This window comes from Cotesia glomerata, linkage group LG3, assembly GCF_020080835.1.
Source record: "Cotesia glomerata isolate CgM1 linkage group LG3, MPM_Cglom_v2.3, whole genome shotgun sequence".
Lineage (NCBI taxonomy): Eukaryota > Metazoa > Arthropoda > Insecta > Hymenoptera > Braconidae > Cotesia > Cotesia glomerata.
Window position 1 is genome coordinate 19608878 of NC_058160.1, and position 20028 is coordinate 19628905.

At 31.0% G+C, this 20028-nt stretch overlaps 1 protein-coding gene across 5 annotated transcripts; it reads left to right on the plus strand.

Moving 5' to 3' along the window:
• The first annotated feature begins 4045 nt into the window (after positions 1-4045).
• Positions 4046-10075, plus strand: LOC123261560. Of its 5 annotated transcripts, none has more exons than XM_044723211.1 (4): positions 4046-4203; positions 8786-9002; positions 9389-9532; positions 9797-10075. In XM_044723211.1, the coding sequence occupies exons 2-4, from the start codon at positions 8864-8866 to the stop codon at positions 10012-10014; spliced, it is 501 nt and encodes a 166-aa protein (XP_044579146.1). In that variant the 5' UTR covers positions 4046-4203; positions 8786-8863; the 3' UTR covers positions 10015-10075. The 5 variants fall into 5 exon arrangements, with proteins under 5 accessions (XP_044579146.1, XP_044579148.1, XP_044579149.1 ...); XM_044723213.1 differs by having other exon boundaries at positions 8850-9002; XM_044723210.1 differs by lacking the exon at positions 4046-4203 and adding an exon at positions 5085-5666 and having other exon boundaries at positions 8850-9002.
• The last annotated feature ends 9953 nt before the right edge of the window (positions 10076-20028 follow it).

A 20028-nucleotide genomic window follows, 5' to 3' on the forward strand; every position in this document is an offset into this window, starting at 1 on the left:
TTTTTTTTTTTTCAAACAAAAATTTTTTTTATTTTGTTTTTTTAATACAAATTATTGTTATTACTTGTTTATTTTTTTTTTTTGCTTATAATTAAATTTTTACACAAGCAAACGTATAAAATTTATTATTAAAATTGTAATTATTGTTTTATTGTTATTCTTACTATTATTATTATTATTATTATTATTGTTATCATTATCATCATTATTATTGTTAATATTATGGTTAATAGTTAATGATAATTTGAAATTCCTAAACGCAATTTAAATATAAGTTACTACTCATTCTCAACAAGCTGCCTTGATAGGCGCGCGGTAAATCTTTTGGCTCGGGTGCCTAAAGTACCGGGTTCGAGAACTCGGCAATGTTTTTGTTTTTTTTTTTTCAAACAAAAATTTTTTTTAATTTTTTTTTTTTTTTTTCATTTTTATAATTTTTTTTTTTATCTCTTTCCACGTCACCCATGGGGTAAGATAAAATGGTACGCACTTTTTTTAACGTGGTATCCCCAGTAGGTCTAATCCACGACAAAATCAAAAGAAACCTTCAAATCCAAGTATTTTAAAGATTGCACATAAATAATTAAAGCTAACCATTTGGTATAATAAATATATTCTAATCATAGCCAAAATATTGCATAAATATTTTAGAAAAAAATTAATTCTACATTTAACCTATTCGATAAATTCGTAAACGTCCCAGTTTTTAACTGGGTTGTAAGCTTGCAAGCGAAGTTTTTCTTTTGATTTTGTGTCTTCCTTATTATATAAATTATTCGCGTCCATTTTCGAAAGATGTTCCCTATCTATATTTGCAGTGGTCGCACTGTCCCCCCTAGTCCTCATAGCTGTTTTCACGACGCAAAGTGAATTGAGTGTACTCGCGTCAAGACCATTCCTTTTTTTTGTTTTTACTTCTGGGATGAGTGAGAACGCTCTTTCAGCCGCAGCATTTGAATGAGGTCATGCCCTCACTATACCCAGCAATAAACGCAAACTATCGTACCGAAAACCACCATCAGAATTGGTAACAGAGCAAATTGCCATCCACATTTCATCAAATGACAATTTGCCCCATTCTTCCTTCTGAAGGTCATTTTCGTGATATAAGGAGGATTGCCACTTGCGAGTAACACTTTCTTCGTCGGTAATACGCAAATGGCGACAAACGTTAATCACGAAAGTGAGTGTCTTGCTGCGATCCGAATAAAATAACGCGGGATATCTCTCGAATACCGTCAAACTTTTTAAAAACGGGTCATCGAACGGAAGTCTTTTGACGATTTGCTGTGCCGCAGTAACGTAGAACTGAAGGCATTTTTGACGGAATGTGTCGATTTCCGCTTGTGGAGTCCCTTCAGAAAGTTTATTTTTTAAATATTCGTTGCAATCATGACCAACATCAATTTCGGATAAATCAAGCTGATTTGCGCCATTATCGAATTTGATGTCACGAGCATATGCATCGAATATTTCTGGCTGCAACATAGCAGGTTTCAAAAATTTCTGTAGAATCTCCAGAAGCATCTTTTTTGAATAAGGCTGCAAGCAGTGAACTAAAGTTTTTTTTATTTTGAAAAAAAGCGTTTAATTTATTGAAAAAATCTAGTGTGAAATGCAAAAAAAGCAGATATGCTTTTGTCAATGGCGATCCTGAAAAGTTTTTTTAAAATCGCGAAGGATGGCTGTCCGTTGAAAATAACGCGATATGCTGAAACAAGATGGTTGTCGCATTTTTAAAATTTCAAGAAGTTCATCTGCTTGTTTGCCTTTTTCGAAAGACTGTTCAGTTAAAAAAGCCATCAGTGTATCCCAATTTTTTAAAATTTTATCAATCGCGGAATGACGCGACAACCATCTTGTTTCAGCATATCGCGTTATTTTCAACGGACAGCCATCCTTCGCGATTTTAAAAAAACTTTTCAGGATCGCCATTGACAAAAGCATATCTGCTTTTTTTGCATTTCACACTAGATTTTTTCAATAAATTAAACGCTTTTTTTCAAAATGAAAAAACTTTAGTTCACTGCTTGCAGCCTTATTCAAAAAAGATGCTTCTGGAGATTCTACAGAAATTTTTGAAACCTGCTATGTTGCAGCCAGAAATATTCGATGCATATGCTCGTGACATCAAATTCGAAAATGGCGCAAATCAGCTTGATTTATCCGAAATTGATGTTGGTCATGATTGCAACGAATATTTAAAAAATAAACTTTCTGAAGGGACTCCACAAGCGGAAATCGACACATTCCGTCAAAAATGCCTTCAGTTCTACGTTACTGCGGCACAGCAAATCGTCAAAAGACTTCCGTTCGATGACCCGTTTTTAAAAAGTTTGACGGTATTCGAGAGATATCCCGCGTTATTTTATTCGGATCGCAGCAAGACACTCACTTTCGTGATTAACGTTTGTCGCCATTTGCGTATTACCGACGAAGAAAGTGTTACTCGCAAGTGGCAATCCTCCTTATATCACGAAAATGACCTTCAGAAGGAAGAATGGGGCAAATTGTCATTTGATGAAATGTGGATGGCAATTTGCTCTGTTACCAATTCTGATGGTGGTTTTCGGTACGATAGTTTGCGTTTATTGCTGGGTATAGTGAGGGCATTACCTCATTCAAATGCTGCGGCTGAAAGAGCGTTCTCACTCATCCCAGAAGTAAAAACAAAAAAAAGGAATGGTCTTGACGCGAGTACACTCAATTCACTTTGCGTCGTTAAAACAGCTATGAGGACTAGGGGGGACAGTGCGACCACTGCAAATATAGATAGGGAACATCTTTCGAAAATGGACGCGAATAATTTATATAATAAGGAAGACACAAAATCAAAAGAAAAACTTCGCTTGCAAGCTTACAACCCAGTTAAAAACTGGGACGTTTACGAATTTATCGAATAGATTAAATGTAGAATTAATTTTTTTCTAAAATATTTATGCAATATTTTGGCTATGATTAGAATATATTTATTATACCAAATGGTTAGCTTTAATTATTTATGTGCAATCTTTAAAATACTTGGATTTGAAGGTTTCTTTTGATTTTGTCGTGGATTAGACCTACTGGGGATACCACGTTAAAAAAAGTGCGTACCATTTTATTTTACCCCATGGGTGACGTGGAAAGAGATAAAAAAAAAAATTATAAAAATGAAAAAAAAAAAAAAAAAAAAAAACATTGCCGAGTTCTTGAATCCGGTACTTTAGGCACCCGAGCCAAAAGACTTACCGCGCGCCTATCAAGGCAGCTTATTGAGAATGAATAGTAACTTATATTTAAATTGCGTTTAGGAATTTCAAGTTATCATTAACTATTAACCAAAATATTAACAATAATAATAATGATAATGATAACAATAATAATAATAATAGTAAGAATAACAATAAAACAATAATTACAATTTTAATAATAAATTTTATACGTTTGCTTGTGTAAAAATTTAATTATAAGAAAAAAAAAAAACAAGTAATAACAATAATTTGTATTAAAAAAACAAAATAAAAAAAATTTTTGTTTGAAAAAAAAAAAAAAAAAAAACATTGCCGAGTTCTCGAACCCGGTACTTTAGGCACCCGAGCCAAAAAATTTGCCGCGCGCCTATCAAGGCATCTTACAGGGACACAGTGGTAATTTATATTTAACTTGCATTTAGGAATTCCGAGTAAGCATTAACCGTAATAACAATTATTAATGATAAATAATAATAATAATTATTATTATTATTATTATTATAATTTATAATTTATAAAAGAAGAACCTGAAAACAAAAAATTTGACGCATGACGTCACACGCGAGGATCCTCGCGCTGACTTCATTTTTTTCCAAGCCTCACTTTTGGTTTGCCGACTCACGAACGTGCTCAGATTCCATGTATTGGAGTAAATGCTGGCGGTTTGGTGGTGGAACTTTGGCGCGCGAGGGGCAACGGACTTCGGTCGCTCTCGGCTCCTTCCGAGCAACATCGACGCTGCTCGCTCACGGATACAGTAGTGTATCATTGTGTGGCGTGTGGGTAGAGGTCTAGGGAAAGGGTAACTTTTACTCACGATCTGGCTGCATTGGTCAGTCGTTCACCGGCCGTCGCAAGTGACTGAGTAGTGATTGCCGTATTGGATGTGCCTCTCATCTTATATACAAGTGTCAAGTCCGTTTATTGAAATACCTGCATTAATTAAATAAAGAGTTAATAACTATAAAATGTGAGTACAATTCTTGTCGATCTTTAAATTAATTGCCTTCAATTTTAATGTAGTATACATTATGGCATTGAAAAGGATTCTAACTCCTGTTTCACCATTAGATTCTAGTAAGCTTCATTACAAAAGTAATTTTGAGTCTTGATTAGAACAGGATTCTATATGGATTTTCTGTTTTCCAATTAGATTTTAGTAAGCTCTGTTAAAAGAGTAATAAATAATGTATTTAAGAATTTTTCTTTTTGTTTTTTAAATAATCAAATATTTTCAATAATTAATTGCACTAACACCGTACTTAAAAATGACTATACGCCACGTTCATGAAAAATGAAGACAATTTTTTTATTTCTTTTAATCTCAAACAAAAAATTTTTTATTAAAGTTGTTTTAATCCGTGTCAACCTCTGAATAAAATATGACATTAAAGTTGGCAGTCACTTGACCATTTTAAAAATTTTTTTTAACAAACAAATTTGTTCAAAAAAATTATTTAAAAAAAAATTACATTTTAAAATTTTACAAATTTCTACATGTCAATTTTTTTTTGCAATAATTTATTTGTCACCTAAATTCTTAAAATTATTAAATGTCTGCTAAATTAATTTTCATGAATATAATTTTATTGCATTCTGAAATACCCAAATATTTAATGATTAATTATACTAACTTTGCATTATAAAACTTATTGATGTACATTTTATATGAGACGAACATATTTTTGGCGATTTTATTTTAATACTAGTGAGGATTTAAAATAATCGTGCCGTCATTTATTCATGATCCTAAGGATTCATAATTATCGTTTCAAGTTGCATTAATTTTTTAAAATAATTTATCATTCTCCATCGACTGATTAATATCTACAATTCCTCTTGGTTTTGTAATTTGAATTAACATTTTTTCTAATTTATCGATAGTGATAACAATATCCATGAAAAAATTCCGAAACGAAGGTTCGAATGAAATGTCATAAGGCGTTGCATCTTCTTCGTTAGAATCCAGTAACCACGATTTTAAATTTGCTGACTTTTGCAATTGTCGACTCTCGCTTTATACAAAATTTATGTTTTATCTCACTGCGTAACAGTGTTTCGATAATAATACAATTTTAGTCTATGTTTAGCTAAGAGCAAATAACTGAATAGAGCGAATAACAAAAGGTTCCATCTGTATACTATGATTTAATTCCGGAGAAATATTTGACGATCGTGTGGCTCATTCCTATACATTTTGTGTAAAATTCTATTAAGTAAACGTTCCGGGTGGTAGGGATAAAAGGTGAACTCGTTGTTTACACAACGAAGCTGACGATCGTCAGCGAGAGTTAAGTCAGCAGTCACACAGATCCAGTCCGTTTTTCATTGACCGACTTACATGCGTAAACTATTGTTTGAGACTATATGAGCATTTTGTAATGTTTCGAAAACTCGATTTATGTAAAAACCTAGCTCAGTTTGAAAAGAATTGTGAGTACAATTATTATTATATTGGCTTCAAATTTACTAAAAATTCATTTTTATTAATGTCTAAAATAAAATGACGCATTAAAAGAGATTTTATGTAGAACTCCTCATTGATCACCTGATTTTTGTTAGCTTTAAGATTTAAGGTTTCTTTTTTGTTATTTAAACAATTAAATATTGTTAATAATCAATCTATACTAATCGGTGATTAAAAAACAGTCCCCGCAATATCTATAACACCAGATAGAAACAATTTCAATAGTGCATTTATTTTTAAATAAAACTATTTGTAAAAGCCGTTCTAATTGGCGTCAAACATTTTTTTTTTAACTTTAAGTAATAACAACTGGATGTCTCTTTGATATAAAAAATAAAAAATTTTCATTTTATATCTTTGAATATTGATTGTGTTCAAACAAAATTTTTTTTTTGATGCATCAGGTTGTATACAAAAATACTCTTATCTAGCTCTATTCTCTAGCTCGTATAAAATACATTAGGGCTAGAGCTAGAGTTACAGCATTCTTGAATGCAGTCTCAGATTGAATGGTTTTCTACGTGGAACTCCTGCGTCATCATTAGAATCTAATGGAGCCTATTGAACAAATTGTAAAGTTTCATATGCGATAGTTTTCTTACATATCTATTTAATATAAAATTATGAAGATCCTACTTTCTACAATTTATTGATGGAATTTCCATATAAAACAAAAATGTGTTTGGCGGTATTTCTAACTTACCAGTCAGCCATTAGAATAATCGTTTGTAATCACATCAAGATTTTTTAAGGGTTTACTTTTTTTTTTTTTTAATCTTAAAAACTCATTATACCTTTTTGCATTGTCGTCTGTAACAATTTTTTTTTTTTACGTTTGTAAATATTAATACTTTGGTAAATAAAAGGTGAAGTCCCGAACTTTCGACAATTAACTATACTATTTATGCGTATTCGGATAAATCGGTGCAATTTACATGTAATAACTCGAAAATTTCAATGAATACTTTTCATTTACTGATAAGGTTTTTAAATAATTATTTTGAACACGTCCACAGTGCAGAATAATTTACTTCCAATAATTATATAATTGCCCTTATATTTTTATCATCAACTGAATGGATTACTAACTCTTTTTTTCTTTAATTATTCTTATTCTGCATCGATTTTTCAAATATATTTGATGAATTTTTAAAATCTGGAAACAACTCCTTTGAAACGAAGAAAAGTTTTAGTTTCAAAAGAATCTTATGAGGATATCCAGATTTCCCAATACAATCCAATATACCCCATTAAGAATTAACTAATATATCTTATTTTTTTTCTTCTATTCCTTAATTATGTTAGATTTTTTAATTATCATCGAGCATACTTCGTATTTATTTCAGAATAAATGCTCGTTACAATTTTTAAGAAAGAAATATATTTCTTAGTTTTTTTTTTTTTTTTTTTTTTTTTTTTTATATAAAAAAAGAAATCTTTTTTATCTGCATAAATATTTCAGTAAAATAAGATGTTCAAGACGCGTTTCTTACAAATAAATGAAAAATTTATAGTAACTTATCGATTTTCAATTAATATTTATCGTTCAATTACATTAAAAAATTACAAAAAAATAACTTCACCAAACAAAAAAATTAAAGTTTTGTTTGTATTTCAAATGAAACTAAATTATCGAAAGATTTTTTTATATCCACATTTTTATGTTTTATAGAAACTTTTTTTTATATCTATTCAATTCTTTATAAATAATGTAACAAATTCAATATCTGGTGACATAAATGAGTTGAATTTTTTTTATTGAAAAAAAATCTTTATAAACAGGTACAACTCTTAAGCTTAAAACTGCATTCTATATGGAAAACCTATTTTACTTATATAATCCAATCAATCCTGATAAAAATTGTTTAACTATCTATTCTAACAAATTATTCACGACTACTTATTAAAAACATTTTTATTGAAATTATAATTTTTAAATCTATAAAAAGCGATGGGATGATGATATAATAATAGAATTCTACGACGATCACAGTTTTCCAAAACATAGAAGGTTCTTCTAGTGTTTTCAATTAGAGTTGAAAATTTATTATACAACATTCATTTTATTAACATTCTTTCGAAATTTAGAAAATCTATACTAGAAGCCTCCATGAACGAATTCGATTTTATATCTCTACATATATAAATATATATACTATTTCTTCATTCAAAGATGTTCATAATCTTTTTATAGTAAATTTTTTTTTATAACATGTGATTTTGTTATTTGTATGAGCATCAAGAAATCGAGATGTGATTTAATGCCATAAAATCGCGAACTTTTTTAATGGACAATTGCTTAATGCTCAAAACAATCGCAGTAATTTACTAAAAACATTAAATTTAGGTTAAATGAGTGTCTTACATTCGTACTATTAAGGCTTTATGTTTTTTTTTTTTTTTAATTTTTTAGCTGCTAACGAAACATCTAAATTATCTAAAGCTCCAATTGACGTTAATGACATTCGGCGACCACCTCCAGTCGGCTTCGTTCGAGTTGACAATGATATGGTACACTGATAGAAGGATTTGTTTATAGTTAAAAATATTTGTTAATATTTAACAAATCATTTATTAGAGACCACTTTTTAGTCCTTAACAAATATTTCTTAGTATTTAAAAAGATTTATTAATATTTAATAAATGAATATCTGATTTATTAAATACAAACAAATCATTTTAAATACTAAGAAATATTTGTTTGATACTAAAAAATGGTCTCTAATAAATGATTTGTTAACTATTAACAAATATTTTTTTAATACAAATAAATCCTTCTATCAGTGTAATAAATATAATAGTTGTATTATAATATTGTAGCTGTATTTATTGTGTCAAAACTCTGAGCTGAAATATTATTGTATGTAATGAAAACAGTATCATTTAAATTCATTACGATAGTGAATATTCTTATCTCTTAATTATAATAATATTTAAGTACATTCATAGATGTTGCTTTTTATTCATTTGCATTACTCTGAATATTTTAGGGCTACTAAACCTTGACGCTTGTCCAGCAATTTTGAAGTCAAAGATAGTTCTTATATTCTGTTTAACATATTTCTTATAAAATTTATTATTGTAGATCCACTTGGGGCGTGGAATATGATTACCACAAGCGACTTTTAATAATGATATTTACACTGCAGGGTCATCCCTAGCAATGGTGGTAAAAAATATTGCAGTATCTGTATTCGGAGTAGAGTACCTGAAATCCCATAGTGTTAAAGGCAAGGCTTCGAACAAAACCAAAAGTATCCCACGACCAGCTATCGATCCCACAAAAGCTCTCGCTATACGAGGTAATTGATGAAGTAAACAAAAAACAAAAAAACATTTATCTATTTAAAATACACTAGTAAAAAGAAATTGATCGAATGAGAAAGTAAATAAAAAACCGGTAAAATGTACTTTTACAATCAAGCGAAATTCTTTAGTTACAGAACTTTTCTTGATTAAAAATCATGCTTTTCTACCAAATGAATCCCTCAGTTCAATATTATTGATTTTTAAGTAAAAATTTATTGTTATTAGTGCATTTTAAACAATTTCCTACTGTTTTTGAGTTCATAGTTCGATAAAATCTGATTATTAACGGATTAGTTGATTTTGAAGTATTTATGCGTAAGAAAAAATGATTTGATCGTTTTCTCATTATTGAAATTAAAAATTTCTAATTTTTGTTTAGATATTTTTGAATACTACTTGAAAAATGAAAAAAACATGACTGGTCAGGCATTGATGATAGAAGTCGATTCATATGAAGAATCCATTCGTCAAAAAATATCTGACCTCATCCGGCCACCAAGACAAACAAACAAAGATCTTAAAAGTATTCAAAAAATCTTATTAAGACACATTTTATTACCCTGGTTAAAAATACTGATTGAAAAGAATTGAGAAGCGGTCTCTGTATGCAAACTGCATATCTATATATACAAAGGAAAGAATTGAAATTATTGAAAAAAATTCGAATTTCATCATTTTTAATTCTTTTCAATCAATATTTTTAAACAGTGCAGTTACAAAGTTGAAAACGATCTCAAAAAATTTTCAAATACATTCTACATAAATTTATTTAATATATTTGTTATAGAAAAGGAAGCGATTCAAAAACATATTACGAAAAAAACTTCTGAACTCAATAAATCAACCAATATCGATAATACCAATCCCAATATCCACGATAATCTACCAACTGGCTTGGAAAAATCGCCGGTAGGAGAGGTGAGCTCTTCAGAAAGTTCCTCAGAAGAATCTGATGAGGAATCGAACTCTGCTGGTGAAGACTCCATGGAACAGGAAAAAAAATAATAAAAAAAATACTAAATCTAATTATTTTTTTATCTTATTGTAATACAAGTTAAATTTTAAATAAATTAAATAAAGTGTAGTGAATCCAAAAGTGCACGACTCATAATGATCATTCGTAGGATAAATAAAAAAAAAAAAATAGGAAAGCGGTTGACCCTGAAGGCCATCCCTGCAACTTCCCGCTAATTCCATACTTAGGTGCTTAAAATCGCACGATGTTTTTGAGCTCTTCGAGCTCAAAAATCTGATAAAGGTTTGATAGAACACTATTTTTTGAATTTTCAAACCGCAATAACTTTTGAATGAATGAACCGCTTTGTACGTGGTTAGCGGCATTCGACGCAGTTTTTTGAGCCTCATAATGAATTTAAAAGTTTAGATTGATCAAATTCGGAATTATGAAGTAATTCCGAAAAAACACTTTTTTCGGTATTCTTTCGTCAACGACAACTCACGAACGAATCAACCGATTTTGACTAGCTTGGTGGCGATCGACGTAGTTTTTCAATGTTACGAGCTGGTTAGTTTTTGGAATTGATTGGTAGAGTCGTTTGAAAGTTATTCCAACAAACCACATTTCAAAAAAACATTTGTCGTAGTTTTTTTGAAATTTCTCAAAATCTACCGGTTCGAATCGGTCCAAATTGTATTCAAAATCTATGTTCAATCAAGCTCTTTCGAATGGAACCAACCGTGATTAAATCGGTCAAGCCGTTCGGAAGTTATGAGAGGTTTACATACATCCACACACACACACACACACACACACACACACACACCATCGCGGGGGTAGTCAGGAAAGCTTTCTGAGACCTTGAAACGTCGAGATCTACTGAAATCTCGATTTTTGTTAAACGGGGTAAAACCAATCACTTCCCGATTTTCTTTGTGGGAAGTTGAAAATAGTTAATGTTCCAAGCTGTCATAGACGTCAGTAGAACATTTACTGATACGGAAATATATATATGTAGGTATACAAATACTCATGTGTATTATTTTTATTGATTTTAGTTTTTCATTAATAACATTTTTACCAGTGACAGAATTAATCTCCGTTAAATTATATATCGAATAATGCGCAAATTAATTAGACTAGGTGGATGCTTCGCATCATGAGTCATGCAAAATTTTTATAGTAATTTTTTCTTCTTGTCCATCACATTATAATGTGAATTTGTATGTATCGATAAAAGTATTTAGGTGGTGTATATAGCGAATATGTGAAGTCAGTATTGTAGACTTGAAGACGTCTGACTAATTTAGAAATTTACAAACGTTATTAATACCGCTCGCGTTATAATACTTTAAGAACTCCATCTTACTATTCTCATGAACATTATCAGGATTGAATAAAGTTTTTGGCCTTGAAATATTATGGTTATTTAAAACTTTGAGCAATTTTTGTATACTTTGCCACAAAATCATTTGATTTTCGAAATCCTGATAAAATCCAAGCATATGAATTGTAAACTTTAAAATGATCGCCTCATTAAATTCATTAGATTATAAGCTACGCCCAACCTGGAAGTCCAAACACACTTCTTTTCACATTTAATAAGTGTTTACAAATAGGTACCTATAGAAAAAGTTGTCAAAATCCTGATAAAATCCAAGCATATGAATTCCCTGATTAAAAAAAGGAATTTGATAGAATTCAAAAGAATTAAAATGTTAATACTTTCAAATTCTGCTGAATACTGCAAATCCTGTTTCAAAAATCACGATTAATCATATTAAATACTTTTTAATACTAAAATAATCGAAAGGAGTAGTAGAATAAAACAGAATTAAACTAGTATTTAAAATTTTTAATTCTGTTAAATACTTATTAATTCTAAAATAATATCTAAATTCGAATATTTTTTCCGAATATAAAAGAATTCAACTAGTATTTGAAATTTATTATTCTACTAAATACTATTTAATCCTAAAATGATGCCTTAATTTTATTATCTTTTTAGAATATGAAAGAATTGACCAGTATTTAAAATTTCTGATTCCATCGAATGCTTTTTAATCCTGAAATAATGTCTTCATTTTATTATCTTTTTGGGATATGAAAGAATTCAACCAGTATTTAAAATTTCTGATTCTACTAAATACTTTTTAATCCTGAAATAATGACTTCATTTTATTATCTTTTTAAGATATGAAATAATTTAACCAGTATTTGAAATTTCGATTTCTACTGAATACTTTTTAACTTCCCGCTAAGAAAATTAGAAATTTCTAGAAGTTGGAAAGTTATTGGTTTTACCCCGTATTTCAAAAATCGAGTTTTTAGAGGATATTAACGTTTTGATGTCCTAGGAAGCTTCCTCGAATGTTTCCGCGACAATGTATGTATGTCTGTCTGTGTGTGTATGTGTGTATGTGTGTGTGTGGCCTCTTATATTTTCTGAACGGCTTGACCGATTTCATCGCGGTTGGCACCATTCGAAAGGGCTTGGCCAAACTTAGATTTTGAATATAGTTTGGGCAGATTTAAACTGGTGGATTTTGAAAAATCTCAAAAAAACTACAAAAAAAAATTTTTTAAATGTGGTTTTTTTAGAATAATTTCTAAACGGCTTTACCGATCGATTCCAAAATCTAATCAGCTTTTAACATAAAAAAACCAAGTTGATCGCCGCTAGCTCAGTCAAAATCAGTTGATTCGTTCGTGAGTTATCGTTGTCAAAAGAAAGCCAAAAAAAATTTTTTTTTTTGAAATTATAAGAGAATCCAACTGCATAGAAAGAAATAATATTTTGACTCAACATAGTCCATCGACTAAGGAGGGAAGCCCGTGTACATTTTATGTCCATGGAAAAACCCAACGAATTCTTATGTATTTTAGGTCAAGAATTACGAATATCGTATTAAATTTGTTGACAAATGATGCAAACAATTGTTAATAACAATTTAATTGTTTAAATCGTGATAACTCGAGAACCGTAAGTTTGAGGGGGAAGTTTATTTAAAAAAAAAAACTAAAATGAAAAACCAACAAAGATGTAATTATCAATTTTTTTATTAAATAAATATTTTCGGAGATATCACGAAAAACACCAAATGGCGGTCGGACCTTTCTGTCACGCGCATGCATCCCGCGGACACTATCGAGAAACGACAAGCAACAAAAAAAACAGACGAGAAAAAATTAGATGCTCGGTGTCCAGCAAAAAATAAAAGATAAACGCGATGTGTACCTTAAATATACACATTCTAGAGTGTCAAAAAATCAATAAGACTTTAACCCACCCCATGGACACGAAGAAGGAGCCCCATAACTGATTATTTTCAGCTAATTTTACATTATTTTCAAGTTTAAAAATTTATTTCTCAGTGTCCACTAGAGATTAAGAGAAAAAAACTCATGAAAATCATAGAATAGACTCCACAGAAGATTTCCAGATCCATAATTGATCGATCAACCCCATGGACACCGAGTAACAGCCCTATAAAAAGCGTTTTTTAAGTAAATTGGCAGAAAATTGACGATTAAAAATTTATTCCTCGGTGTCCAAGGGGTTGATCGATCGATTCTTGGTCTCGAAATCTTCTATAGAGTCAACTCTATGATTTTCATGAGTTTTTTTTCTTAATCTCCCGTGGACACCGAGGAATAAATTGTTAATAGTCAATTTTCTATCAATTTACTTAAAAAATGCCTTTTATGGGGCTGGACTTGATGTCCATGGGGTTAATCGATCGATTTTGGGTCTGAAAATCTTCTGTAGGGTGTACTCTATGATTCCCATAAGTTTTTTTTTCTAAATCTCCCGTGGACACCGAGGAATAAATTTTTAACAGTCAATTTTCTGTCAATTTACTCAAAAATCGCCTTTTATGGGGCTGTTACTCGGTGTCCATGGGGTTGATCGATCAATTATGGGTCTGGAAATCTTCTGTAGGGTATACTCTATGATTTCTATGAGTTTTCTTCCTTATTATTGTATTTATAATGGAAAATGGAAAATTTAATAGTGATAAGAAACCATGATCATTTAGAAGTTAGAATAAATTATTTCCTATGCATACTACCCACAAAGAAGTCTGAATTTTTCCCGATTTTTGACCTGCTGTATCTCAGTGAAAAATGATTGTTTTGCAAATCTAAAAAGATACATTTTAAAGCTGTAAAACTTCATGATTATAGTTTATAGATTTTCTGACAAAAAATTTTAGCTAAAAATGGCATGAAGGAGAACTTTTTCAAAATTTTTAATTTCTTTTTTTTCGTCTCAGAGAGAAAATGTCTTCTAATTTGCTGTGCAATCATTGGTAGCTAAAATATTAATATTAAAGAGACTGATAGGCTTTTGCAAAAGTATTGCTTTCATGAAAGTAATATAATTTTCTTTAATTATGTTTTATGAATTTTCATGAATTTAGGAAAAATTTGTCAACTTTAAGTGGCATTTTGCGTTTAATTGGACAATCTAAACATTTTTGTTTTCAACTTTCTGAATTTATGACGTTAATATGACATCGTGATGACGTTCTTATGACCAATGAAAGATTAATTTATGGAAATTCTGAAAATTTATCAATTTCCATGCAATCTCATCACAAATCTTAATGAAACTTGAGAAAAACGTATAAACTTAATCCTTTCCAACTCTTAAATTTATATAGATTTAAATAAGCGTTTTAATATCAATCGTGGTGCAGACAAGTGAGCAGCATTCAAGACTCCGGATTCAATGGACCCGAGTTCAAGCCCAGCACACGCCAGGATTTTTCAACTCCAAATTTTTTTCCTCAGCATGTAATCAGTCTCGAAATTATTATTCGAACCCAAAACCGCATAATTAAATGTTACTTTTTTTTCAAAAAATGTTCTTCCACGTAATTAATTTTGACATCAGTTACATCACTTACATCATAGGTACGTCATACATATTACGTAAGAATCTTACGTCAGGAAGTGGGAAACTATGAGTTATATATGACTTACATCTTACGTAAATCATGACGTAGCATGACGTCATTCTGACGTCAGTTTGACATAATTGTGTTCACTGGGAATTACTGAATAGTATTTAAAATTTTGAGTAGCCTTATATCATTATGAATCATATTTTTAGAATTTAAAAGTATTCAGTAGTATTCAAGGTTTTTAATCATCTTAAATCTTAATTAATTATATTTTGAGGATTTACAAGCATTTGACAGTATTTAACAGTTTAAATCCTTTCAAATCCTGTTAAATCATATTTTTAGAATTAAATAGTATTTAACAGAATTAAAAAATTTGAATCATGTTGAATCTTTTTGAATCATATTTTCAGGATTGGATAGCATTCATGAGGATATAAATTTTTTTAATTCTATCAAATTCTTTTTTTTAATCAGGGTTGTAAACTTTAAAAGGATCGCCTCATTAAATTCATTAGATTATAAGCTACGCCCAATCTGGAAATCTAAACACACTTCTTGTCACATTTAATAAGTGTTTACAAATAGGTACCTATAGAAAAAGTTGTCGAAATCCTGATAAAATTCAAGCATATGAATTGTAAACTTTAAAAGGATCGCCTCATTAAATTCATTAGATTATAAGCTACGCCCAACCTGGAAGTCCAAACACACTTCTTTTCACATTTAATAAGTGTTTACAAATAGGTACCAATAGAAAAAGTTGTCGAAATCCTGATAAAAGCCAGACATATGAATTGTAAACTTTAATAAAATTGCCTTATTAAATTCATTAGATTACAAGCTACGCCCAATCTAGAAATCCAATCACAATTCTTGTCTTATTCAATAACTGTTGACAAATAGGTACCGATAGAAAAATTGTCATTTGATTGTGGGAATCCTGATAAGGACTAGATGTGTAAGTCGTTAAATTCTGAAAGGATCATCCTGTTGAAATTTGTAAAAGACACAACAGACTTTATCTGGATACTCCCATCTATTGACATAAAATAAACTTTGTCAATTGGCGTAACTGGATGTCCACATAAGAAATAATCTTACGCATACATTCCAATAGAACTTATCCGCCCTATCGGATTATTCCACATTATATTCGGTATTGGTATATAACAGGAATTACTGCGACAAAAGCACATTAGATTCCGATATGATTTTTTTTTATTGGAATCTATTGGATATTTTCAACAGGGTTACTAATTTCTATATAAAATCATCCACCGGACGTTAACTTAATTTCTCAAAATTCTCAATTTATTCATACATCTTAATTACCAATAAAACTGAATCTCAAAACTACGCATTCTCCAAAATTACCAAAATTACGCCTAACAATTACTTAACACGAAATCCCGACCTTCGATTTTAATTCATTAATACATCTTCTTAACTAAATTCATTTTCAACTTACTTAACCAAATTTTCTACTAAAGTTATCAATCAATTTATTCTACTAAACCCACTGATTTATTTCATTTCTTGATCTCCACTAAATAATCTTTAACAAAGTTCACTACATAATTTTCTTAACAAGTTCAGTAATCATTTTCTAAATTCACTAAATTTCTCAATAAATACGTTCGCTATGTTATATCCGGCGTCGCCTCATATAACACTCGGGGTCTCTGCCTCACGACGAAAAGTGCAGCGCTTGCACTTTGAAGGACAATCGGACAACACCTCGATCACGCCTTGAGCACACCATGCCCACGTTCTGTCAAACTTGCAATTTTAGACCAATAACAAAATTCAATTCCCTCCCAAAAGTCGCGACCCGAGTGCTTAAAAACCCTAAGCACCGCGGCACGCGCGTTCAATCTTTTATCAAAGAATACGAGGGAAGGTATCCTCGTAGAACCCGTGTGTGTCCCCGTACCGCGTTACGTACGAGGCAGTATAAAGCACTAGGTCGCTTATACAAACTTCTAAATTCACTATTGTCCTATTTGATTCTTTAAATTATATCGTCTACGAATCGTGCCAGTGTGCTCTTCGAGCAGGATCGAGGGCCCCGTTGTCCGTAGTGATATCTTTCTCCAAATTCCAACTTTTCGATCTGTTATTTAATTAAGGGTGGATCTAAGTATTCGCCGGAGTCGTTACTCTGTTCACGAACTCATAATTAAACATTCTAAATCACTAAATATAGTTATAAGTGAATAGTTATTAAGTGAAATATTGTGTATTGAGTGCGTCTCGCCCGTAGGGCTAAAATTTTGAATAAACAGTAAAACTCCGAATATCGTGGAACCCATCATTTCTAAGATTAGTTCCTGAACCTCTTTCATTACATCGATCTCAACCACGAGAGAAGGAAGAGAAACCAATCCAGGATCTACCGATCGACAACTCAAATTTAAATCAACAATAGAATTCATAAGGGACGAAGGTAAGTTCGGTTCCTGTAATCGACTTCTCTTTAAATTCGCCGTTTGGAACTCCTGGATACCGGGAGGCGTTCGAAATCCACATTAAAAATAAAACTCTTGTAGTTTATCTACAAGAGAAAATCTATCTAAAAGCGTGTCCAAGCCTTCTCAAGGCCCACTCTACCAATAATTATTTAATTATAATTAATTCGGACATAACAGCTAAATTAACTAAATTAATTCAATTTAGCCCACTGGCCTAAATTAATTTACCCCAGTTTCTTAAATTCAACTACTGTAATTCTAAAGCGTCTCAACAAGATTTACAACCACAGAACATTATAGAATGACCTTTACTAACTTAATTACGCATTTTCATTTCTTATTCAAATTTAGTCTTGAAAATTCCTAACTAAAATTAATTTATTATAGCCAACAGGCCTATAATAAATTACTAATAAATTTTCTACCAATAAATTAATAATTAATCAATTAAATTTAATTTTCAATATAAAAGTTCAACGACAAAACTAACTAATTGACCTTGACAATAAATAACTAAGGTACGAATTCGCTAATATAAAAATGGCCGCTCGAGAAATTAATTTTAATTATTTCAGCCTCTTAACTAAATTAATAATCTAATCTGGCCTAAAATAATCGAAAATACCTGGAGACTCAATTATTGTTTTATCCAATGAGGACTAATACTCCGGTCCAACTTGGCGGGCTCAGCTGCCTGGCGTCTTGTCGTCTCGAACCAGGGTGCGGTCAGGGTTGTCCAATTCCAAAAATGCCCCGATAACATCCTCTGCAGTTACTCTTTATTCTCGACGTCCAAATTTGCACTCTATTGACTTAAACTGATCTCAATAAGGTCACTGATTCACAAAGGCAAAAGGCCACTCGCTTCCAGAAGGGAAAAAAGCCTCGATGTCTCTCCTGTCGGCTCATTTATAACCCCGAACTCAGGCTCTCGAACTTTTCTATTGTTCCGCCCCGCTTCAATTCTCGGGGATGGTAGTGGGGACTTGTGATTTGCACACCCGGTGACAAGTCGAAACTTGTAACAATACATTTTCCCAAAATTTAACTAAATTCGACCGATGGCGGAGATGTCGGCTGGGTAGGGTATTTTACGCTCGCCCTTTTAAATATATAATAAATTAACCCGGAAACCCCTCAGGCTGGGTTAGTGCACATTTGGACGCCAGGTAATTTTTATGAAAAATTACCAAAAAAATAACAATTCCAGGGGCCGCGCCGGACGATCAATCAACGATTCGAGTTAATGCGGATGAAAAGCGCAGGTTGCAGTACAATTAATATAAAATTAGGGTAAAATACCGAGTAAGAAACAATAAGTAATTAAATCTATGTAATATTCCGAAAGATCCTGCTAAAATAAAGGACGGATGACAGGGAAGTAATCCGGGAAGTAACTTACATAAAATAAATCATTAATGAATCAGAAAATATTAACAAAAATAAATTATTTATTTATAAACGGTGTTACTTAAAACTAAATCTGCTTTCCAAATAACAGAATAAATCCTTTATGGAACAAATATAATAGGTTTCAAATAATTAAACTAATATAAACGATAATTTTAGATATTAGCTTTTCAATATTATTTACAAACGTAATATTAATTAATGTAAGTGTAGTACTATAATTAGTAATTGCTGGCCATTTCAGGGACCCACACGAGGCTTTCGGGATAGGTACAAGTGTTCCCTTAAAATAACCCTTACTCGCTACGGGATCGACCCGATAAATCGATAGTGAATTTAGTTAAACAATAAAAGAATAAATTATTTAAGCCAGGAGACAGCGGTGTGCGGATATTAATCGATCTCAACTTGTGAGTACTCACCAAAAAGGAAACTCAACCCAAGGCACCAAATCCACACTCCTTACAATAGCGGAGGTCTCGCGTGTATACCTCACACCAAGCGGGCCACCGCGTGTCTGCTCAATTTTTGTCACCGTAAACCGTTCGAGGCCTCGTGTTCGACAACAAGGGCCTCTCTAGCCATTTTCCCTAATTCAATGAACTCTTTGCTCGCGATCGATATTGTAGGGCCTCACCCGTGCGAATAATGGCTATGATTTATCACTCATAGTAAAATTAGGTACTATATGACAATGATTTACGGCAATGCACACAAATAATAATAATAATAATAATAATAATAATAATAATAATAATAATAATAATAATAATAATAAATTATAAATAATTCATTATAAATGTCTGAAATAAAGATAAAATTAATTCTTAAATTAATAACCATAATATTAGAAATTTCAAATATAAATAATACTAATAATATTAAATTCAATAAATAAATTAATAAATAAATATAAAATAATAAATTCAGAGACACACCGAGTGTGGATCTGTTGCCAAATTTAGGCGCAGGGAGGGACGCACACAGGGAATAAAAACCCTGTGACAAACTCTTGTCAAAAATCGAAAGGTAAGGGAAAGCCCTTAACTACCATGCATCAATGATAGGGTCGATAATGACCCCGGGAAGTTCGATTTTCCCTGTTACAATAGAAAATTAATTGTTCATGTTTTTTATGAATTCTATTGAAATAAGTAGCTAAATTTCTTTTCCATTTCTCAAATACTTGGAAAATGCATTCATTTTAATCTGCTACATTTTCGCGATTCCCCCTCCCCCCGAGTTGAAAAAATTAACTTAAATGAAC